General features: G+C 38.4%; 1 protein-coding gene across 6 annotated transcripts in view; it reads right to left on the bottom strand.

Moving 5' to 3' along the window:
• Window positions 1-25125, bottom strand: part of NARS2 (asparaginyl-tRNA synthetase 2, mitochondrial) — a 130144-nt gene that overhangs the window by 3412 nt on the left and 101607 nt on the right. For 3 of the 6 annotated variants that reach the window (XM_042904313.1, XM_042904310.1, XM_042904314.1), the window contains 4 exons: window positions 24584-24721; window positions 11253-11350; window positions 8940-8966; window positions 3714-5646 (listed from right to left, as the gene is read on the bottom strand). In XM_042904313.1, coding sequence (XP_042760247.1) covers window positions 5502-5646; window positions 8940-8966; window positions 11253-11350; window positions 24584-24721 — 408 coding nt within the window. In that variant the 3' untranslated portion in view covers window positions 3714-5501. Of the gene's footprint in view, window positions 1-3713; window positions 5647-8939; window positions 8967-11252; window positions 11351-17522; window positions 17626-20247; window positions 20788-24583; window positions 24722-25125 lie in introns of those variants that run through there. The other 3 variants (XM_042904309.1, XM_042904312.1, XM_042904311.1) reach the window with 3 other exon arrangements.

Here is a 25125-nt window from a genome sequence, read left to right as displayed (position 1 = left end):
AGTATCAAAACCGGTATCACAGCATACTTGGGTAGTAGCTGAGTGGACAGTGGAGGGAAGCATTCCTCTACCAAGAGAAAGGCCCACTTTAAGAATACACTGCCCGATGAATAACCTAGTGGGGTGCAGCCCCGGAGATTCTATCTTGGAGAAGAGAAGGCTGGGGAGAAGAAATGGTGTTCCTGTGTTCCTTATTACATTTGCTAGAGAGAGGCAGGTTTGGGTATTATCAGGTCAGAATTCTCCAAGGATAGCAAAAGTTCTCCCTTAGGTAGAGAGCTCTATTCACTGAAGGGACAGGGTAAACTACCAGGAGCTGGGAAAATACAAGAGAGGGCAGTTTATACATCACAGACAGGGGAAGAAATATGATCTTTAAGAGATTTTCAAACCCAGGATCCTAGGAAAAGAGCAAAGCAGTTATTGTTGAACCAGTGTGCAGAGAAGGTTATAAGTCAAAGAGTCACAGCTGCAAATGGCCCAGGTTTTGCAAAATACAGTTCTAGCTGTGCATATGTGTATTTGTAGCATGATAAAACCTGTGCTGGATGGGCCTACCACGTTTCTATTCTCAGAGCATCATCTTGACATATCAAAGGCTGGTCACTTTGGGGGAGGATATTAATAATCCCCACCAAAGTTCCTGCATCTATCTTTCCATGTATATTCTAGGGTGATCCTAAGAGGAGGGTAAGTAAGGCAAATATGAGCATAAACACATAAAAAAAAAAAAAAAAAGAGAGAGAGACACAGTGAGCTTAAGTACACTGCTGGGTCCAGGGCCCTTTATTCCAGTGTTTGTCTGTACTAGAATGCCTTTGAACTCGACTGTCATTTCCCTCACCCTCTCAACTCTCCCCCCCTGTGTAAAACAAGGAAATCAGAGGCCAAAGTGTGTGTTTTGCAACATGTCCACTAAACTCTGAGCCTTAAGATACAAACTTCTTTGGTTACCATAAAGCTCTGTGCTTTCAGTTTCTCTGGAGGCTAAGAGTGGTGGACTTTATTTGCAGTCTTACTCTCCCTTGATATTAGGAATTCCTAATAACCAATCTTCATAACAAACTAATCTTTTATTAAACCAAATGAATTTGAGGCATAGTAAGCTACAAAAGAACAAGGTTCATAATACATTGTGACTACATTAAAAAATTCTGTAAACTGTAAAGCAATGTTCAATTGATAGTCATATTACTACTAATAATTATGAACAGTAAAGATGTAGCAGGAAGTTACTGAAGAGTCATGAACTATGTTAACTCAATAGCTGCCTGAATGACAGTTTAAGAACCACCCAAACTCCTGACTTCTTTACAAAGTTCCCCTGGAAACTCCCACACAGTGTGCTAATAGTGGTTGTAAATTCATTGGACTCCAAACAAACTGGAGCTAACTAGAATGCCCAAGGGCTACCTGGGACCTTAGCTGATCAGAGGAGTAATTCAGGACTCCAGTAATGGCAGAATGTGTAAGTTTCTGGAGGTGTGTTGGTCCTGATCTAATAAGATCTGTCTTGTGGACAGATCGTAATCATTTTTGTGTCAGGTGATTAAGGTTATTTTTTGTCCTGAATGCCTTTTAATTTGGACTATACACTGGGAAGAAACTACAGTCAGATATTACTCCCACCTGTTTTCTTTTTATTATACATACTTAAGATTGCAGACTGAATACAAATATTGATCAGAAGCCAACAAGCCCCACGCATTTCTTATCAATTCAATCCAGGCCAATTTGTCTTTCAACTCTGCATTTTTATGTTCTTGCCTCACCACTTACTAAAATAAATATATGAATAAATAGCAATCCAATCCAAATAAGCATCTTTCATCTATAATTATCTAAACAAGAGATTTAAAGAAGAGTAGAGTTAATCCATCTCACCAATTGCATCTTCAGTGCCTGTTCAGTCATGCTTGAATGTCCAGATTCAATTTATAGAGAGAATGAATGTATAACATTGTAGAGGGACGCTTCTGGCAGATACTGTCTGAGAGGGACAAAAGGTCAAACAGTCCCTTTGCTGTTCTGTGACAGTCAGTCTCTGGGCTGGGTCAGAGGGTGGGAGAATTATGTCTAGATCTGGAATGGATCACTCACACAATTAAGTTCTTGTGAGACCAAAAAAATACATGAATGAATGAATAAATAGAAGCACAACCTCGCCAGGCCAGAGGACAGCCGGATGAAAGTAACTATTTTTCCCCACCTAATTCAAAATTTGAAATGAGAATGGAAATTAATGATGGAAAAACCATTTCTAAGTTTTAAAATATACACACTCTTTCTTGGGTGGCTGGGGTTGCTATTTTGAGGTGACGTTTGGAAATCTTGGGAAAACAGAATCTGATTTTTCCCTCATTGGAAACTGGTTACTCAAGCAGAAGTTAACACCCTCAAATCACCTTTTAACTCACAGTTTAAGCCCTATAAGAATATTATTATAGCGTGGGTAGTCCTTGACTTTTATTCATTCTACACAGGATTCTACAATGCTGCTTCTCTGCAGAATCTGGATATTCATACAGGAGCTGACAAGTGGGCATTTTAAAGTTTTCCCTGTAGATGCCGTCTGCCCTGCCGGCAAGTTTAGTTTTGGCATTTTCATGATCTTTGTCTGACACCAGTATTTGCTGTTGCTCAGTTATCGGTAAAATAAAAGCAATGAGTCAAAGATGTCAATTTTGAGGCTTGTTATGAGTGGCAAGTGTTTGGCTTCAACCAGATACTCACTGTGTGATCAACTGTAGAGGAAAAGAACAAGTAAGTATGAAAGTTGGGAAATACACTGCTGAAACTTATCAAAAAGGCAAGAACAATGTTTATTTGAGGAGGAACTTCTCCCACCCCACGCACACACACAATGAACACACTGAAGTCTATTGCAGAACTTTCAGTGATCTGACTTCACTGTACATTTTCAGAGACCTGATATGTGCTAAAAATCAAGTGTTATCTAAATCGATTGTTATTAGTGACTATCTCCAGCACAGATTCCTGAAAGATTAAGAGATAGAAAAAGAATCCTTAGAGTTGATCTGTTTCGAAATGATAGTTCTGCAGGTGAAATAACTGGAGGGCACAAAGATGATCGTACCAGATTAACACTCTCCAGCTAAATCAATGGTGGCTCTGGGATCAGCACCTGGGGTTTCTGTGATTCACTGTTCTTTCTATCACTGTTGTTTTTGATGCCCCACCATCATATTAACATTATAATTCTATCTGGTGCCTCAAAAATCACTGGAGACATGATGCCCGAAAGCCTGGGAAAATATTAGTGCTTCAGGTTGGGGGCCTGTGAGAGTCTCTGATTCTCACTTCACAAAATTAATACAGTATCAAGACTTGAATGTCAAATCAATACTGACTGATGTTGCAAATGTTTTAAAATGGTTTCTGCATTTATCTTCCAGGTCTAAGGTTAAATATCACCTTTTCAGAGATACCTTCTCTAGCAAAGTTATCTATGCTTGCCCTGTTCCTTTTTTTTTTTTAATTTTTTTTATGTTTATTTATTTTTGACAGAGAGAGAGACAGAGCATGAGTGGGGGAGGGGCAGAGAGAGAGGGAGACACAGAATCAGAAGCAGGCTCCAGGCTCTGAGCTGTCAGCACAGAGCCCGACGCGGGGCTCGAACTCACAGACCACGAGATCATGACCTGAGCTGAAGTTGGATGCTCAACCAACTGAGCCACCCAGGCGCCCCTATGCTTGCCCTGTTCTTTATAAAATATTATAGCATATGTCATATTTTGAAATACATTTGTTTGCTTATTGATTGTGTATCTTCTCTAATAGACTGTAAATTCCATGAAGGCATGGGTCATTTCTCTTTTGTTCACTATCATTTATTTACCACCTAGCCCCATTCTTGGCATACTGAGTAAGCTCAAATAATATCTGTTACACACAAACAAATGAATTTATCTCTCTAGCCCACGATTGAGGCAAGCCTTATGAAAGCTCTAATTATCTCCTTTGTCCTGCCCTAAACTTGGTATCTGAGCCCAGGGGATTAAAGTTCTAGGGAAGCAGATTTTAGCTCCGCAAAAACGAAAAATGAGACAGATTCAGAAATGGAATGAGCTATTTTGTGGGATACTGAGCTCTTTGCCAACAAGTGCCTGCCCAGGTATAGGCGCTCTCTGCATCAGGCAGAAGTTTGGTCATGAGAACATCTTAGTGGCTTCTGTGATTTCCAGCTCTAAGCTTTGGCAGTTCCTTTCAGTCATTTGCTTTGGGTTAGGATAAAATAAAGTCCACATACAAACTCATCAGGAAATAACCTCAGATAAGTTATCTAATGAGACTTAGAAAATTGACTATTTAGGCATGCATGCCATTTACCATTATTTGATACATATAAATTCTACTGAGCATATAATTTGGCTGTAAGTCCATAGATATGTAACTCAATGAAGACTACAAGAGTTAAAAAAAATTTGTGTAGTATTTCAGTTTTAAGCATGCGTGTGTGTGCGTGCACACACATGCACACACACACACTTTCATGTAATTGTTGTATCAACTCTGAGGAAAATGATGTATGAGCTCATACAGAGTAAACGGCTTGTCCAAATCATACGCGTAAAGTGCTACAGTTGTCAGGTCTCAGATTCCCAAATCAGCAATCCTCTCAAAAACTCTAATAGACAATATTGCCTTTTGAGTCCAAAATTACCCGTCCTTCAGGTTTAGCTACATTTGCATGCTCATCTTACACTGGAAATACCTTCTTCCACTTTTCACTGTGGAAAGGTCAAATGGAACTTAAAAATATATCTGTATTTTTCTTTCAGAGGTATCAAAAATCTATTTTATTATTAGAGAAGTTACAAACATCTACTATAAACTACAACAGTCATTAGTTTAAATAATTAATACATCCCATTTGCTATTTTTATACTTAAAGATCAGCAGTTATTAAATGTGACTTTTTGTACCCCGTCTGATGAAAGATTTCAATTCAGAACATTAACTTAGTATTAACTCAAAAAAGACCCCAAAAGGAATATTTTCTTCTGTAATGTTTAGTAAAACGGTGAGAATAAGATGGGCATTTATCATAGATTAATTGGAAAGGGAGAAAAGATCCAACATTTTATTTTTAGCTCCTAGTTGTTTCTCAGAGGTCACAAAGAGCAGTGCTCTAATGATTAAAGACAAAGTAAAACACACGATCTCATCCTGTCTTAAGAGTCTGAAAGGACCTCTGAGACCACAGTTCAGTTTCTTCATTTCTTCTTAATTGACATAATAGATTTTGAGATTCTACCTGCTGCAAGTATCTTTTTGAGAGAGTTCATTTTTCCACGAATTGCTCTCAACTTTCTAAGAAAATCATGATCACTTCTATTTTTCATAGGTCATATCTTAGGGCATGACAATTACATATTGAAAACTTTTGCATTTCTATACTTCAAACATGTATTCTCTTATATGCACATTCACACGCAGTACCTCTGGCACAGGGTGATTTTCTTTAACTGGTCTTCCAGCTATAAAACACATGAATGAGTAAATCTTGGAAAAGGGATAACATCTTTGATATTGTCAATTCCCAAGATGCACTGCAGATAGCGTTCAAATCCCATCCCAAAGCCTCCATGTGGTACAGATCCAAATCGACGGAGGTCCAGATACCTGATTTTGAAAAGACAATCATCACCTATAGATGCTGTATTGTATCAGATGTCATGATAGAATTTTACATTTCAAAAATATTTTGCAGCCATTTGTTACCATCTACATAATTTTTTAAAAATGTTTATTTATTTTGAGACAGAGAGAGAGAGAGAGAGAGAGAATGAGAATGAATCCCAAGCAGGTTCCGTGCTGTCAGAGCAGAGCCCAACATGAGACTTGATCTCACAAACTATGAGATCATGACCTGAGCTGAAATCAAGAGTTTGGTACTCAATCAACTGAGCCACCCAGGCACCATGATCTACATCACAGTAGTAAACAAATCTTTTCCCTCCAAAGACAGGTGAAGAACAAGTTATAATGAGCTGTCCAAGGTAACTCAAATAGCATTCCTGTCATGCATTCATAGGCTTTGGTCACTTGATCCTTTTTAAGTTATTTATGTACTTATATGCAGAAAATTTGCCTCATGAGGCTACAGAAAATGTTCTAATAACTTTATTAATTTTCTTGAAAATATATTCTTCTTCTATTTTTTAGTTTGTTAATGCTTTTTTTTTCCTACTAAAATCATGTTGTTCAATACAGAGAGAAGAGTGAAGAGTTTTGCCTGATAAGTTATAAAATGATACCCTCTGTATTAGATTGTAAGCTCTATTAAGAACAGGAACTGTGCCTTATTCAATCATTTTATCTCTACGTCTGCTCTGGAGAAGATGCTTCCTCCATGAAGATTTGTTGTCTGAAGGCACAAAAATATACTCTTGAACGCTAGAGTGAAATTTCCAGTCCTGTGCTTCAAACCTAGTATAGTATGTCCAAATCCATTTTTCTGGAAGGCTAGATAGCCTGCAAAACCTATCTATACTAATTCTATTCCCATTTAAAATCATGTGGCTAGAAAATGGTACGGCCAAGATTCAAACTCAGATTTCAATACACCGGCTTGTCATAAATTTATTTTAGGAAAGGAAGGAGGAGGAAGACTTTATAGGTATTTTTATTATGTCATTTGGTGGGGGATTTCTTTATAGCTTCTTGAATGATTTGTAAAATCACTTCCAGAATAAAACTTAAGTGCCATAGCCGGTAGTCATTTGGATCCTCAAGAATAAAGACGATTACCTAATTTACCCACTATCAGTAATAATGACCACATGTATTGGTATTTTAGGCAATTAAGATTGAATATGGATCTTTCTAAAAGAGGAATTGCAACTGGGTGAGTTACCACCAAGTGAGGGATCAATGAACAGGAGTATCTACACTTGATCTTAGCCAAAAGGCCGAGAAGCGATGAACAGGAGTATCTAGTATAAAACTTCAGACCAGTAAGAACTATCAGGAATAATGGAAACAAGCACAATCTTGAGTAAATGAAATGTTTGGTAGCTGAATTAACTTCAAGTTTCCAAGGCATGGGGGCAGGGCATACTTTGATATACTGAGAAAATGAGATGAAAGGCCTATCAAGCCACCTGCCACAAACACCTGCAGGATCTGGGCTGGCTGCTAAAAGTCCAGCAATAGTTTCAGCTGGCTCTAAATTTCTCATACATCGATGTCAAAACACTGGCATAAATGGCTGGAAACTGAATTCAGCAGATGGATTTAGTCTGTAGCATTTTTCTTGCCCTTGCTTTGATATATAGAAAAATCCACTTCTAAAAAACAAGTTTTCGAAGGAATATGTATTTGTTAGATTGTTGTTAAACTGATTCTACGGCAGCCAGGTTACAGAAGAGATGGCACAAAAATTTGTGGAACTAGTTACAGATGTTATTTGCATATGGCACGGAGAAATAGGAAGTGAGTAAAATCTTTAGACACCTGGGGTGGTTACTCACAATGTAGTGGAACACGAGCAGAGATCGCAGACTTGAAGATTTCTAAAATCCCTTCTACCTTTAAAATACTGTGATTACCAGATAAAAGGAAGCAGAGTAGAATAACAGAGATTTGTATTTAGAGATCTTAAGAGTTTGAAAACTTTAGCTGGGACAAGAATAGTACTGAAATGAGTAAGACCAGAAAGGCCTACACTTATTTGACAAACAATTAAAATTTGTATTTAGCTAGTTTTTGCATACTATGAAGATTATCTTGTAGACAGACAAAAACAGGCAAAACGCATAAGCTTGCTCAATCAGGGGGCTCACCTACCTCATAGCGAGACTGAGAACAAAGGAAAGGGGAAAGGAAACTAGCTTTTACTGAGGTTCTATTCTAGGTAGATACTTACCCTATATTATTTTATTTCGTCCTCACAATAATCCTCTTAAGTTGATATTATCATCCCATTTCAGAGCCAAGAAAACCAAGACTCAGAGAGATTAAGTATGTCTAAAGTCACTATTGGTACCGAGAACAAACTGAGGGTTGATGGGGGGTGGGAGGGAGGGGAGGGTGGGTGATGGGTATTGAGGAGGGCACCTTTTGGGATGAGCATTGGGTGTTGTATGGAAACCAATTTGACAATAAACTTCATATATTGAAAAAATAAAAAATAAGAAAGTCACTATTGGTAAATAATAAGGCATTTAAGGGTCATGACCTGCACATCATTTTAGGCTTCTGCCCTTCTGTAATCTAGGTATTTCAAAAGGCAAGTGTACAATTTGACCCTTCCTTCTCCTGAGGACAGCAGAAGAATTAATAATATTGTTGGTATTATTACACCAAGATCCTGGAGGAAAGCTACTATATAAAAATATAAGTACATAATTTGTATGTATTCAAAAGTACTTGAAGAAAGGGTTTGCAGAAAGAAAACCAGAGCAATTCTGGAGAAGTAAATGTATGAATGCAGACAAGTGCTCTTTCCTACGCAGCACAGATTTCTGCAGACTTTAGGGATCACTTAGCTCAAACTCTAATTTCACACACAGAGAAACTGAAGCATAATGGTTAGGAAAAAAGCCCCAGCTCCATGTTTCTAACTGTGTGCTCATGGTTAAGTTAGTTAATATCTCTAGACCTTAGGTCTGGAGGGGTAATAAAAAGGAGATAAGAATAGTAACCAACTCGCAGGGTGTTATGATAATTACATAAGAAAATATACATTAAAATTTTAACACAGTTATCCAGCAGCACCCAATAAGTAATAAATAAATAAACGGCAGCCACTATCATTACTATTTTTCCAGGATTCAAAGACAATAAATAATCTGAGAACTGAACTATTCATTTTTCTTAACAATGTTTCACAGTGCCTTGGGAATACACGTAAAACTTGTGTAACAATCAGACCAAACAGCTATAATAAGAATGATTAAGGGTCACATTCTTACCATTGGTAGGCTTCCGTTAGTCCTGATCTGTAAGAGGAAAATAACAAAATTCTTTCAGAGAATGGCAAGAAGATAAAGATACTAACCACCAAACATTTATTCTGGGTAGTATGCAAAGTGCTCTTTATAAAGAAGTATACACAAAAACCTGTGCTCTCAAAGAACATGCAATATAGTTGAGAAGCTGAACCTTTAATATGGTAAGAAAGCTAATGTATCCAATAGTCTAAGGTGTTATCAAGTGAGTGGCAGAGACAACAAATGTTACAGGAAGTATAGTCCAGAGCCCAAAAGAAGGGGTCCATGTCAGATGAGCTTACTGTCCTGTGACATAAGAAAAGCACCATAATTATGGGTGCTGGGAGGCACACAGAAGGAACACAAAGACACAACTTTCATTCTGTAACATTGAAATAATAATATAGTTTCTGCCTCCAGAATATGGTTGAAAATTGTTTTCTGGCCAATTTGAAAAACGCTAATAAAGTTTTAAGCTCTTAGTACTCATGAAAATTAATTTCAGCCCTTTAAAGCTTGGCTGGCTCGGTTGGTGGAGTGTGCGACTCTTGACATCGGTGTAGTTAAGTCTGAGACTCACGTTGAGTGTACAGATTACTTAAAAATAAAATCTTAAAAAAAATTAATTTCAGCTTTTTAAAAAAATGTTTGGGATCACAGTGCATCTGAAGTGATAAAGACTATGAAAAAACCAGATATACAGAAAACATGAACAGAAGTCACAGATATATCCCTAAGATAGGGAAACACATATAACCATTTCATTAGGAAAGATAAATTTGGATATAATCAGATATTAGGTAAACATGTAATGTTATGAGGAAAGGTTTCCTGAAGGAAGGAAGCAAGCAAAGAAAACAGACCAATTAATCTTTCAACAGATGAGGTTTCTTGCCATGTGTGATTTTTATTGTGCTTAAAAAAAACCCAGAGAATCTTAAAATTCTTTCCATCTAAGGAGTTTGACCTTTACTTCAATTCCACAATTTTCCCAGGACTTTCTAACATTATAGTAGTAAGGAATTAGGGGCCGAACTAACAAAAAAGAAGCCTCCCAGAACATATTTATTCCCTTTCTTCTGGACCCTGACCAAATAGAGCAGTTCAAATGATTGGGATTACAAAACCAAGTTACCTAACAGATTTATAGGTTGGGATCTTGGAAAAAACATCAACTTTTTAAGCATTTCTCCACTAGGAAAAGAAGAACTTACAAATGGCTAATTTTACAGGATATTTTCAAAGTATTATGGCTTTTCCAGGTTACTCTGAAACCCAGTATTATCTGGAGAGTAGGAGAGTGGGATTAAGCCTTCAGCATGGGAAAAACTTTTTTTTTTTTTAAAAGTCTGGCACAGCAAAAGTGGAAACCATGGAAAACAGAAGTTTATAACCTTGGTTAGTTTAGGAAGTCATTGTGGTTTGTTGGCAAACCACGCATGCATAGGAGTGGTAGTTCAATTAGAAACACAATTCTCTACTTCTCATCTCCAAAACATTTTCTGCATTTTATGGATTAATTTCTAGGTCTCAAACAGCAAGTTAAAATAAGTTATTCAAATAGCTTAATCAAGACCCTTACATAGCAGAAAACCCAAGGAAGGGAAAACTGCTTATTCTAAATGTTAGTTTAGTGGATATTTTTAGTATCTTTCTTTCTCCAGCTTTATCCTTTCTCTGGTTCAGAGTCTGTCTTTATGTCCCTATAGGAGTCTTTGTTTATGTCCCCAATCATAATTTAGAGTAAATAAAAAAGTACACAGAGAAGAGAAAAAATGAAGGACAAGCTTTAAGGTTGGCTTCTATCATTAACTTTTAAAAAAGCAATTTCTGGGGTGCCTGGGTGGCTCAGTGCTTAAGCGTCTGACTCTTGATTTGAGCTCAGGACATGATCAAATAATTCATGGGATGGAGCCCCGTGTCGGGTTGTGCGCTGACAGTGTGGAGCCTGCTTAGGATTGTCTCTCCCTCTCTCTCTCTGCCCCTCTCTCACTCGTGCTCTCTCTCCCAAAATAAATCAATGAACATTAAAAAAAAAATTTTAAAGCGATTTCCATAGGGAGAGATACATACAAATTAGTGGACAAGTAACACTATGGCCTTATTTCACATAACAGTTCCAATCTTTAAGACAGGGAAACTCAGAGAAGTCACATAACAACTTGCTCAAGGCCACAAAGAATCTGAGATCCAGGTCAGTCAGGCGCTGAGGCTCATTCACTCTTCTCTGTTACTTTGCCAAGACTGCCTCATCATCAATTTCTGAACTTTGTTTCTTTCAGGTCTGATCATTACCTGGCCAGTCGCTGCTCTAAGAAATGGTACCGTTCCTCTCTGAGGCTTCCTCCAAAGAGCTCTCCAACTCCAGGAACCAGAAGATCAACAGCAGCAACCTAAAAAGGAAAAAACTATAAACAATCTCACACATTCAGAGGATTCCAACAATTGTCAGCTTCTCAAGCAAGTGGAACTTTTAACATTTTGGCGACTGGCTATTTAACTGCTTACCAGAATATTATTTATGTTATCTGTTGACATGGTTTCAAAATCAAATTTTTAATATAATCTTTAGAATAAATGATACAGAAATTGCGGACAATTACCTCTCCTTTCTTGCACCATGTATACAATGTATTTAAATGTGTTTTCTTCACAAATGTGGTATATTAATTATAAAAAATGTCACAAAAAATGTGGCAAGTATTAAAAATTATGAGATATTAAAAATCACCTATCACCATGCAGAATAAATTGCATTTTTTGTTTTTAGATGTTGTATTCTTTATTTTGAAAATCAGGCTAGGGAAAGTCCCACTTTGCCAGGGAGGGGTAGATCAAGCCCTGTGTAGGGCTCTGTGCTGACAATGCGGAGCCTGCTTGGGATTCTGTCTCTCCCTCTCTCTGCCCTTCCCCTATTCTCTCTCAAAATGAATAAAATAAACTTAAAAAAAAAAAAGAAGTTATCAGTTTTTATTTAACTGCTTTTTTGTTGTTGAATATTTTGGTGTGTGTTGTTTGTTTTCTCTTTAATAATTTGACAATGAAGATTTTTCTTTAATTTGTGGTATTTTGGTAGGACTTGTAAAATATGTTCTGATTATTATTTTTAGTGTCTATTTCTTGAGAGAGAGAGAGAGAAAGAGACAGAGTGTGAGCAGAGGAGGGGCAGAGAGAGAGGGAGACACAGAATCTGAAGCAGGCTCCAGGCTCCAAGCTGTCAGCACAGAGCCCCACGTGGGGCTTAAACTCACGAACTGCGAGATCATGACCTGAGCTGAAGTCAGACGCTTAACTGACTGAGCCACCCAGGCGCCCCCGATTATTATTTTTTTAACGTTTGTTTATTTATTTTGAGAGAGATCAAGCAGGGAAGGGAAAGATAGAGAGGCAGGGAGAGACAGAATCCCAAGCAGGCTCTATGCTGTTGGCGCAGAGCCCAGCGTGGGGCTTGATCTCATGAACCATGAGATCGTGACCGGAGCAGAAATCAAGAGGTGGGCGCTTAACTGATGGAGCCATCCAGGGGCCCCAAAAATGTTCCAATGATTAACCAAAGAAGTAAAAACTGAAACAATGAGATAGCATTTTAGAGTTATCAAAATGTGAAGGCAAAAAACCAACATAAACAGCATGGATTAGAAGATACATGAGCCACTACTCTCCCACGACTGACAAAACCTTTCTGGTCAGCAACTTGGGAGAAGATAATCAAAAGCCTTAAACATCCATATGCTGTGACCTGGTAATGGCAGTTCTAGGAACTAGTCCTAACAAAATAATCAGAGATGCAAAAAAAACCAAACAACAAAAAGCAAAAAACGATAAACAGGAAAAAAAGAAAAAAAACAGAAAAGATTACTGCATAGAGTATTTGTTGTGATATTACTTACAATAACAAAATTTTGTTCAAGCATATGTCAATAGGAGATGACAGTTAGATAAATCTTAGACACAGAAAGAAAAAAAGATTGGCATCTAAAATAATGAGATGTTAATTATGCTGCCACTGTGATTTCTTCTTTTCTCTGTCTGGTATTTTATTTTCTACAATGAGTTTGTATTACACTTTTGTGTTAAGAAAATAACAGAAAACTTTTAATAGGGGAAAATGGTAGCTTCATATTTTAATTTGTATTTCTTTATTTACTAGTAATACTTAATTTTTGAGAATGTTTATTTGCTATCTATATTATTTTGTGATCTGGTAATTCTTTTTTGTGGGGCAGGTAAGCATTATTAACACCAAGAATCTAAAGGCACAAAACTAAAAAAGCATGCAACAAATGAAAGATTAGGAACTCATAAAACACATTTTATTTATTTATTTAATTAAAAAAAAATTTTTTTTAATTTTTTATTTATTTTTGTGAGAGAGAGAGAGAGAGAGACAGACAGACAGACAGAGTGCAAGCAGGGGAGGGGCAGAGAGAGGAAGACACAGAATCTGAAGCAGGCTCCAGGCTCTGAGCTGTTAGCACAGAGCCCAACGCGGGGCTCAAACCCACAAACCAAGAAATCATGACCTGAGCCGAAGTCAGATACTTAACCAAATGAGCCACCCAGGTGCCCCACATAAAGCATATTTTAATCTTCAATTATTATTATTATTATTTTTAAAGTAAACTCTACACTCAACTGGGGCTTGAACTCACAACCCCAAGGTCAAGAGTCACATGCTCTAACAACTTAGCCAGCCAGGCGCCCCTCACATTGTAATCTTTAAATGCCATATTATAGTATAAACTCTTTTCTTAAATTCTACCTCATTGTATTATTAAGCCATCACCCTGTTCTGATTTCAGAACTTTATTTTTTCTTCTAAGTAGGCTTCACACCCAGCATGGAGCCCATGACTCTGAGATCAAGACCTGAGCTGAGATCAAGAATTGGATGCTTAACTGACTGACCAACCCATGTGCCCCTGATTTCAGAACTTTTGACTGAGATATCCTTTATAAATAATTGAGATTAATAAAGAATGTAATAATTCAAGAATGTGCTCCAAATACTGTATGTCTCATCCTCATTATTATCGTTAAAGGAGAAAAACATCAGGTATAATTTTCTTCACTTGGCTGAATTAGAATGAGAAAGAACAGAAATTCACTAATGGCTTCTACTTTTACTAAATTTCTTACCACTCAATAAGCTGGTGGGAAGACAAACAGATTTTGTCACACTACCACTGCTTATTGACCACATTTTAGTAATTCTTCTGTGAACTTGGGGGGAGTACAATGACCAAGCAGGTAATTCAGAATGTGCATTTGGTGACTCAGACGCGATGACAGGTAATGAAACACAGTTTTGGACAGGTGGACAAGACAGCCTTAGAGTAAATTGTCATGGGCTATATAGTTAATAGAGTTGGACTCCAATCAGAACCCTGCAGTTGCCCTTCCTATTCGCAGAGAAAGGGGAAGTTTCAAGGGAGTTTTTACGGCCACTGAAGGACTGGCATCTTTATTTCTTAGTATCTTGCCTTTGGACATGGCTAAAATATCCTATAAGTTGAGACATGTGTTCAAAAATTTAACTTTATTTTTTAGGTTTATTTATTTGAGAGAAAGAGAAAGAGCAGGGGAGGGGCAGAGAGAGTAAGAGCAGGGGAGGGGCAGTGATAGAGGGCTACAGAGAGGGAATCTCAAGCAGGCTCTGTGCTGTCAGCATGGAGCCTGACATGAGGCTCGAACCCACAAACCATGAGATCATGACCTGGGCCGAAACTGAGTCGGATGCTTAACCAACTAGGCCATCCAGGTGCCTCCCCCAAATCTGTTAACTTTAGTACATTGTTTTAAATTTAGACTTATAAGCAATCAAGATTAGAAAAGAATAGACAACCAAGTGGTTCTCTGGTCTTTGCTTTAAAATATTTAAAGACTGAAAACCACTACCCTTGAAATATAGCATTCCATCTTTGGGTAGTTCTGACTACTAACAAGGGACAGGTATATCTAAAATCTATCATTTCCAAGGATTTTATTTTTTAAGTTTATTTATTTATTTTGAGAGCATGAGTGTGTGCATGTGTGCACGTGAGTGGGGGAGGGGCAGAGAGGGAAAGAGAGAATCCCAAGCAGGCTCTGTGCTGGCAGCATGGAGTCCAATGTGGGGGCTGATCTCCCGATGAGATCATGACCTGAGCCAAAACCAAAACTCAGAAGCTCAACTAATTGAACCACCCAGGTATCTCTGCAAGGTTTTGAAGTTGAGGCAATTCCAAGCCACAAAGGTAAGCAGTAACTTCTTCTGGTACTTTTGGTATAGGCAAAGCTTTAAAAGCCAGAGCTATAAAGGTCCACTGCCTCAAAAAAAAAAAAAAAAAAAAAAAAAAAAAAAAAAAAAAAGATGCCGGAGAATCAGCTATCATGGAAGAACAAGAAATAATAGTCCAGCTGGGGCTGGTGGCCAATGATGAGGGAAGGAGTTGTTCTGCTTTCTCTATCCATTCATAAGAATCAAACAAGAAACTCATTTCCTGCTTGGTCTTACTGCTAATGCAACTAAAACAAGTAAAAAAAAAAAAGAAAAACTTTGTAAATCTTAGCACTTTCTGTGGGTCTCAATTATGTTAATTTTGAACCTTAGTTTTTTTCAATATTATTTTCAGAGGATATCTGGGTGGCTCAGTCAGTTGAGCGTCCGACTTCAACTCAGGTCATGATATCTCAGTTTGTGAGTTCCAGCACTACGTCGGGTTCTGTGCTGACGACAGCTCGGAGCCTGGAGCCTGCTGCTGATTCTGTGTCTCCCTCTCTCTCTACCCCTCCCCCCACTCATGTTCTGTCTCTCTTTCTCTCAAGAATAAATAAACATTAAAAAATTTAAAAAATATATATTATTTTTAGAGGACCATGAAAGACGCATATTTATCTTTGATTAAAAACCTCCTTTAATATTTGAGTTCACTGGAGAAACCATACTGGTTTTAGACCTTTCTGTTTAATTTTTGCTAATCTAGAATATTTGCAACTGCACAGTAATAGTTGTAGAAGTGGTAGCTTCTGAATCTTTTGAACCACCTTCAAAATCTTATGCCATAGTACAATATCTACATTTCCCCCCCTGGATTTCTTTAAGCCTGTCTTCCTAATAAAGAAGGCATCCAACTGGTTAAGCCCAGTTATTTCCACATTAGCTATTATAAAATTAATGTGGTAGTTGCTGTATTAGTCAGGACAGGTTAGATTATGCTAATAACCTAGTAATAAACAATCCCAGAAGTGTACAACAGGGCTTCTCAGTCTCAGCATTAGTGATATTTTTGTCCAGATAATTTTGTTGTGAGGGTCTGTCCTGTGAGTTGTGGTATATTTACAGCATACCTGCCCTCTCTCTACCAGATGCCAGTTGCACTGCCCTAGTTCTGACAACCAGAAATGTTGCCAGACATTGCTAAATGTCTCCTGCATGGGAGTAGGGGGTTGGGGGTAGGGAGACGAAACAGAATAACACCTGACTGAGAACCAATGCTTTACAACAGTGAATTGGTTTTTTAAAACTTATGCTACATGTCCATCCTGGCTTGAAGCTGATTTAAAAAAAAAAAAAAAAAAAAGTCCTCTTTATGAGGTATTGCTGACTGGGCAGATGGAAAAAAAAGCACAGACAACTATGTATGAAAGCATTTGTTGAGGAGTAATGCATGTAGATCACGTTTGCTCACTATTCTTTGGCCAATACAAGTCACATAACTCATGCTGATGGAGCAGGGAAGTACAATCTCGGGAGAAGTGGCAACTACTTATGTACATTAGAAAAGTTTACCTTGTTTCCTCCCCTCTCCCTCACCTTCCACTTCCACTCTCCCAACCAAATCCTCATTGTTAGCTATAATTAAGGTCAGAATAGCAGTTCTCCTATTTTCTTCCACTCTACTCTGGGAGAGGAACGTATCAAGCAAAAGGAAAGAACTTACCAGAATAGGAAAGAACTTAACAAAATAGCCTATTTTAATTGAATAAAAATTTTAGAAGACCTCTGGATCAAGTCCCATATCACTCCTAATTTTGTGACATGAAGGGAATACATACATCATCTATGTCCATTCTTTGGATGGTCTGAAAATTCACACCTCCAGGTGGATGAATTTCACGTTATGTTTTCTTGACAAAGAGTAAAGCTGCTTCTCCTCTTAAGACAGATGTACCTTTTGAGTAAGGCATTCCTTCACAATGCCTTGTGGATGTTCCAAGACCAGAGGGTACCGTTTCTTTTTTATCAAGGACAGATTCATCTCTTTGTAAAGAAAGGTCCACAAAGGCCTTGTTTTCTCTTCTTCCTCCATATAACCTTCTTCCCTTCTCTTCTTCTATATGCTTAGTTTCCTTTTGACCCTGTCAGATTATTATACTTCCTGCTTTCCTTTTATCATGATATCCTCCCATCTCTCTAAGAGATTCTACACACTTTCTGAGAAGATATAATAGAGCAAAGTATTCCTCAACTATAAACAAAGACATTTACATTTGGTATACACACAGCTGCACTTTCTTCTGATATGATATAAAAAATACTGCATTCCCTAAAGATTACTAACACAACCCCTTCAAATTTCCATACCTTTTAGTTAGGGTTGAGGTTCCCGGAAGGATTCTTCTATCTTGTATCTCCCCCTGGTAACTACTGAGCTAATTACTATAGAAACTAGGGTCTTTCCAGGGATCTAGTGGAGGTAAAGGGAACATACAGATATAATATAAATCATGACATAAAGGTGCACAAATTGTAAAACATGGAGGGAATCACACAAATTCCTTAAGAACTAATGAGAAAAACTTGGCTGTGTGTTTGCCAAGTGAAGAGTGGTAGGGGGTTAGAGTGCAAACAGGCTGGAAACAAGCAAGTTGCCTAGAACATTAGCTGGTGATTACAATTTGCCCTTATGGGCTGGCATGTCTGTGGTTTATGGGAGACTGAGGCTCGCTTACAGAGCTAGGGCCAAGCAATCCTGCCCTTCATTAGGGAAAGTGAAAATTAGGCTACAAAGTAGAAAGTCCTCTTAATTCACCAATTTGACCAAATGTGAGCACTTCTGTTCCTATGCACCTTCGGCAGACTTGAAAGAAGTGGAAAGATTTTAGTTCTGCTGAACTTTCACTCTCCTACATGGTAAGTAACAATGAAGGCTACAAATAATTGTACTACATTCTTCGCTAACTTCCTTAGTCCAAAACAAAACTTATTCCACTTTGGACACATCTTCTAGGCCAGAATGCTGCTGGACACATCCTCCTCCACTGTACGTGAGTTTTTATTTGGTTTAAGTCCCACAGCTGCGGCGGCACACTGTCTAGAAATAGTTTGTGCTGGTGTTCAAGCTCCACAAGCCCTGGTCTCTATTTATGATACTCCCTTTGACTCTTACTCTTTGATTTCAATCAATATACTGAAAATAAAATGCAGACCTTGAATTAAAAAACAAACAGGCTAGACAGGAATAAGGCCTTTAATACATTACCTTTTCTATGCTAATTTCGGGGGGGGGTAGTTTAATATCCCTTCCTCTGCTACCTTTCTTCCTACCTCAGTATTTTTAACTATTAATGAAAAACACAAATTGAACACCTCCCTATTCAGTTTCTCATAGGCTGCTACCAACAATGGAGGAACATTACGTATTATTATCAAGAGAAGAAGAATGTTCCACAAACCACAGGAAACCTGTTTGTGGTTTCAGCCTCTATGAACTTTTGTTCTCACTGCTGACAGACAGTATTGTGCCCTAAAAACAAAGAGGCACAGGTAGGAAAGAGAGCCTTCCAGATGAGATGGTGTAAAGATTCAAATGGGCTGCAGGTAGCAATGGCCAAAAATGGACTTTGCCTAGTAAATGGCTAGCTGGTCTGGGAGCATTTTAGATGGAATAAAATGCATACTTTCAACTTTGACATAAATGCCGTGGATAGTCATTAGTCCTAGATATGAGAAAAATTAGCCATTCCCTTCATTGATATTTTTGTTGGTTTGATGGAGGTTGGTTAATTAGCAACAGCCAGGGGAATTCATTAGATATCCTTTGGTTGACTATTATTCCTTCCAAGTCAACTTCACAGTATGTACTTTACTGAATGCCCACTAATGCTTAAGTTTTTATGATTTGCTAAGTAATACTGATACAATTTAAAAAATTAGAACATTACCTGGTGATCTTGGCATCTCACCAGGGACTGCTGGGCAGTTACCTTCTCCTGATCACAATGGCTGGAATGAAAAGATCCTCTTCTCTGCAAAGCCATTTCCCTAACTGAATACTTGGCACTGGTCTTTGGAGGACTTACTTAGGGACCCAGACCCAGGGAAATATAGCACTTTGCCTGTTTGATTCATTTTATTTAGGCCCATGATCTGTGTCCTTCAAATTAGCAAATATATTTACTAATTTACAAGTTATTCTTATATATCCAAGTGGGGAAAAACTTATGCTACTTGAAAACAGATAATCTTAAAGCTGTTTAGTACAGTGGAGTCATCTAATCCAATTCTCTGATTTTACAGAGGGAGAAAGTGAGGCTCAGAGACTGGACAGACTTGACTGAGGTCATATAGCTAACTAGTAAGATAGCTGGATTTCAAGCCCGGCACTATTAACTCCTTAGTCCAGTGTACTTTTCATTATAATAATAGTGCCTATCTTCATTTTTCGTTTTTTGGAGGGGGTGGGGAAGGGGTGAAAAGAAAGAAAAAGGAACAACAGCCGGAAAAATACACAATTGTACTATTTATGACCTCTGGTCAAATGTTACAGATGCAGGTTAAATGTTTCTCTACCCTTCTCTTTTGATTCCCCAGGGACGGCACCTATGAAACATGTCTGTCTGAATTTTTTACATTGCATTGTACCCATTGCAGAAACTCTTGCAACCCTGCCCACAACCTGTTATTATAGCCCAACTAAAAGAAACACAGAACTTAGTTATTTGGCCCAAAGCCTGTTCATTCACCATTGAAAAAAATAAAGTCGGGATGAAAGCAGGTACCCTACACAAGTGGGTTGAAATCTAGGATGTTAATAAATCAATGTTATAATCTATGTCTAATATATATATATAGTTTAACTACATTATGCTTTAATAATTTAGCTCTGAGAAGCTATATATTACAGTACTGTCTAAATTATATGAGGACACTAAAATACCATTATAATACTTTCAGTTTTCACACTGTGAGACCACATTATTAGAGAGACTTGTCATAAGGGAAGAAATGTTTGCGACTGCAGTCTATCAGAGAATGGCTTTTTAAAGAAACTTGTGTGAGAGCATGTTTGATGTTGCAAAACACATTATTTTAACATTACTGTGCTTTATCATAATAAAGATTGTATCAAAATTTAGAAGGAAAGGGAGCTTTGCACTTACTGACTACCTGCCACCCCAAACACTGTGCTAGATATTTTTCTTAGATTATCTAATTTAATCTTCACAAGGCTGGAATAAGATTATCATCTTATTTTTTATGGATGGGGAAACTAAGATTCAAAGAAATTAGGTGGTTTATTTAAGATCACATGGCCTATAACACACAGACCTGGGACTTGAACCTAAGAGTGATTCTAAAGCCAATGGACTTTCTTTTATACAATATGTCACCGTCACTCTAGAGGTTTAGAGAAAAGCTGTTCTTTGGCTTCCCAGAAGTTTCCTCAGCAAATGAAGTCACTCACTCACTACTTCTCCACTGTGTGTCTACAACTGTGTTGGGGTCAATTCATCCATCTGTCCAATACCCAATCTATCACCAAATAGGTATCAAGTGCCTGTGACGCTCCAGGCATTATGCTAGGTCCTACGGATACAACGAAGAGTGAAAAGGAGGTCCATGAGTCCTGTGGCATAGAGAAGAGTCGTTAATTAAACAGTCATAAAAACAAATGTAAAATTACAACTGTGTTAAGGATTATGATGAATTAAGAGTTAGTAGCTCTGGGGCGCCTGGGTGGCTCAGTCGGTTGAGTGTCCGACTTCGGCTCAGGTCATAATCTCATGGTTTGTGAGTTTGAGCCCCGCATCCAGCTCTGTGCAGACAGCTCGGAGCCTGGAGCCTGCTTCAGATTCTGTGTCTCCTTCTCTCTCTGCCCCTCCCTTGCTTGTGTGCTCACTCTCTCTCTCTCTCTCAAAAATAAATGTAAAAAAAAATTAAAAAGAAAAAAGAAGAGTTAGTAGCTCTGGGTCTGAAATTTAATCTGGTACCATTGTAGTGTCTAACAGTGGTCTCTGACTCAGTCTGGAAGGTCATGGAAGGTTTCTCTGGGGAAATGATGACTGAATAGAGATTTGGAGAAACAGCAAAATTACTTAGGTAAAGAAAATTGTTCTAGATTGAGGGAACACTGTGCAAAGATACCATGATGAGAGAAAGCAGTACATGTCTGAAGACATGGAAGGGTGATGTGAATGTAGCAGAAATAGCAAAGGGGAGCAGCATAGTACATCAGGCAAGAGAGACAGGAGCAGCCAGATGATACTGGGGCCTAGGGGCCAAAGAAAGGATTCTGACTTTGGTACAAAAAGCAACGGGAGGCCACTGAATGGTTTTAAGAGGGGAGATAACATGACCAGATTCACATTTTCTAAAAGCCTACACTGAAGTGGGGAGAAATGACTCAGAGGAGGAAAAAGCGGACACAGGAGGACCAGTCAGGAAGCTTCTGAAATAAACCAGGCAAGAGATGATGGTACCTTAATCTAAAAAGGTAAAAGTGGAAATGAGGAGAAGCGGATGGATTTGAGATTTATTTAAAAGTATAAAAATGACAACTTCATAACAGCTTGAATATGGGAAGTGAGGAAGATTTCAAAGACGAGGCTGGTACATGGCTTGCTTAGATGGCAGGGAACATTGAAAGAAAGTCAAATTTGGTGGGAGGAGGGGAGAAGGGTAGAAATCGTGGGTAAGTTTTAGATTTGCTGAGATGCCTCTGAGATATATAAATGGCAGTAAGAGCTCAGAGCAGAAGTATGGATTAGAGACAGGACTGTCTGAGTTGTCTGAAAATAAATATTAAGCTGTGAGTACAGATGAAATCACCCGAGGAGAAAAAAGATCTATGATGGAGCCCTGAGGAATCCCATCATCCACTGGATCGATGGAAGAGGACAAACCTATAGAAGAGACTGAGAAAGAATAAACCACTGAGAACAGAGGAAAACTGGGAGAATGCAATGTCACAGGAGCCAAGGGAGGAGAAAAATTTCAAAATAAGAAAGCCATTAGTGCTGAGTAATGCCGAGAGGTAAAGTAAAAATTAAGACTTTTAAAGTCTGTGGATTTAATAACATGACAGTTATTACTGACCCTAGAAAGAGCTGCTTCAGTGGTACGACAGGTGTGGAAGTCACAGTAGAGGGAATGAAGAATGAGTAGTAGAAGCCACGGTGGCTATAAGAAACTTATTCCCATCCTGAGAAGAGTTTCATTTGAGAAAGGAAAACCAATACAGAGAGTACAAAAAATAGACACAATGTTACCAGTTTTACTAATTCTTTACATGCTACAGAAATTCAGAAGAGGAAGGCTCAAGGTGACTGGGTAACCCAGGATAGTCTATAAAGTGGCAAAGTTATTAATTAAAAAACTTTGAATTGATTTTTAAATCATTGAAGTATAGTTGACATACAATGTATAAGTTTCAGGTGGACAACAGTGACTCAACAATGAAATGCATTACTCAATGCCCACCACAACAAGTGTAGTCACCAGCTGTCACCATGCCACATTATTATTATAATAGAGAGGAGTATTTAAGAAGTGCACAACTGAATGTCTGAGAAGTGCTGAATGTCAGGAAGTGACATGCAAACACTACATGGCGTGTGTATGGGGGTGGGGGGAGCGGCGAGGTGGAAGCAGGATGGGATAGAGTGATAAAAAAGCCAACACATGGGGCGCCTGGGTGGCGCAGTCGGTTAAGCGTCCGACTTCAGCCAGGTCACGATCTCGCGGTCCGTGAGTTCGAGCCCCGCGTCAGGCTCTGGGCTGATGGCTCGGAGCCTGGAGCCTGTTTCCGACTCTGTGTCTCCCTCTCTCTCTGCCCCTCCCCCGTTCATGCTCTGTCTCTCTCTGTCCCAAAAATAAATAAAAAACGTTGGAAAAAAAAAAAATTAAAAAAAAAAAAAAAAAAAAAAAGCCAACACATATGGACGCAGTTCTGTTTTGTGACGTAGGCTCAATACTGAATTTTTTAGGACTGGGTAATCTATGTCCTAGTCTCTCCTATTTTTTGCTGCTGATCTGTGGGCCAATTCCTCTCGCATAATCAATTATACCAGAAGGTTGGTAGGGAGAAGAGAAAATAAGAATCATAAATCAACTGTGTGCTCACTGGTTTTGGATAACGTTGTGTGAAAAGGTGGGATGCGTAAAATCAATGTAATTTTATATTTATGGCTTTGAGGTAGTATGACAGAGTAGGAAAGAACACAGACTTCAGAGCCAGAGGGAGTCAGATCTGATCACCAACTCTGTCATTCGCTGCCTATGCAGGCATGGGAAGTGCAATTGATGTCCCTGAACCCCAGCTTCTCATCTGTAAAATGGGAGAAATAAGTTTCTTGGCAAGTTAGAGATGAGATGTAGTGTCGCCTGATAGGAATCTATTAATCGATGGCTAATGCTATTTTACTAATACTATAATATATAGAGAAAGCAGGTAATACATTCAAATAGAGAACCTTGTATTCCTAAGATGAAGGCATTTTATTTACTGGTGGGCCCTGATCTAATTTTTCTATTGGTATTTATCTAGAGACAAGTGAAAAGCCCCAGATAGCAAAGTTTAGGTCTTAGACCTTTTGTGAGGTAAACATAATTTATTTGTCTCACAGACTTTTACCATTAATGATATTCAGTATTTAACTATTCAGTAAGTATTTAAAGATTAAAATATATTCTTATTTTATATTACGGCTAATTTTGTTAGAGTGGGATAAAGACACAAAAAAAAAAAAAAAGAAAAAAAAGAAAAAAAGGAAAAAGTAAACCAGAAGAATAAAAAAGCAATGAAAGTTAAGGGTGAAAAAAGGACAGAGCACAGGAGAGGCAAAAGCAGAGAAAGAGACAGAGAAAAGACAGAGAAGAGACAGTCAGAAGAGGAGTGACAGGAGTATCTGCCCGGCCCTCTCGGATCCCTCCAGATTCAGCCTCATCATTTCTGTATGACAGCCAAACCAAAGCACTCTGAGCCTCCTGCTCTGCCAAGGAAGCTCTTCCTCCGCCTCATCATACCACTGCTTTCCTTTCTTACCCGCATCCCTCCGCCCCTCAGTCTCCTTATCGCTATTTTACGTGACAGTAGACCTGCCACTGTTCAACACTGCTCTGGGCCACTTCCTCTCAATTACTTACAAAAACAAAAGAAAACAAAAAAACACATTTACATTTGCATCTGCTAAACTAAGAAGGACATAACGCGACAGAGAGGAGGAAATATGTTTATAGAACACTGAGATCTTCTGTAGGAACGCTTTTTTTTAGAGGTGCTTTGAGAAATGTTATTACTTTAAGACATGTCAAGTGATGGATATAATTTTGTAAAATATGCCAAGAGATAAATGAAATTAAATCAAGGGAAAAGCCCAGACTCTGAGATGACCAACCCTGATTTACTTAGTGATCTTTCTTACTGTGTGCTGAGGGCCATCTTCATTATCCCTCATGTAGAAAGGCTTGAGTGCTAATGGATAATTAATGACGAAGACTGGTATGTTGCCACAGTGCTTCACCAGGTACTTTTCATGTTCAGTATGTAGATCAACACCCCACTGTAGTGAGAAAAAAGAAGTTATCAAAGGAGAAGACAAAGCTGCAATACACAATGCAGTACCCGAAAATAACCTGTATCAGTTCCAAGGGCTTCCTCTGTGTATCAGTGATGTGTGGAGCTGTCTGCTGAGGTTACACAGATAAGTGAAACAGAGAGGTGTGTTATGAGAACATCCGAAGGCCTGGAGAGATGAAAACTGAAACCAGTAGATAAACACTATGCTTTCTGTCCCCCATCTTGGGGAGCGGCATTTAGCAGATGAATCGCATCTGCAAGAAAATAAAGTACACTTCCCACAGTGTGTAAAGACGGACTTCAAAATCATGGCTTTTATTAATATCGCCTACAGCTTCTTCTATGGTTACTGTTCCTAAGTCACAGGAAATTAAATGATGAAAGATA

Source organism: Panthera leo, chromosome D1, assembly GCF_018350215.1.
Source record: "Panthera leo isolate Ple1 chromosome D1, P.leo_Ple1_pat1.1, whole genome shotgun sequence".
Lineage (NCBI taxonomy): Eukaryota > Metazoa > Chordata > Mammalia > Carnivora > Felidae > Panthera > Panthera leo.
The sequence above is the reverse complement of the archived record's forward strand: the minus strand, read 5'-3'. Positions and strand labels throughout refer to the sequence as shown.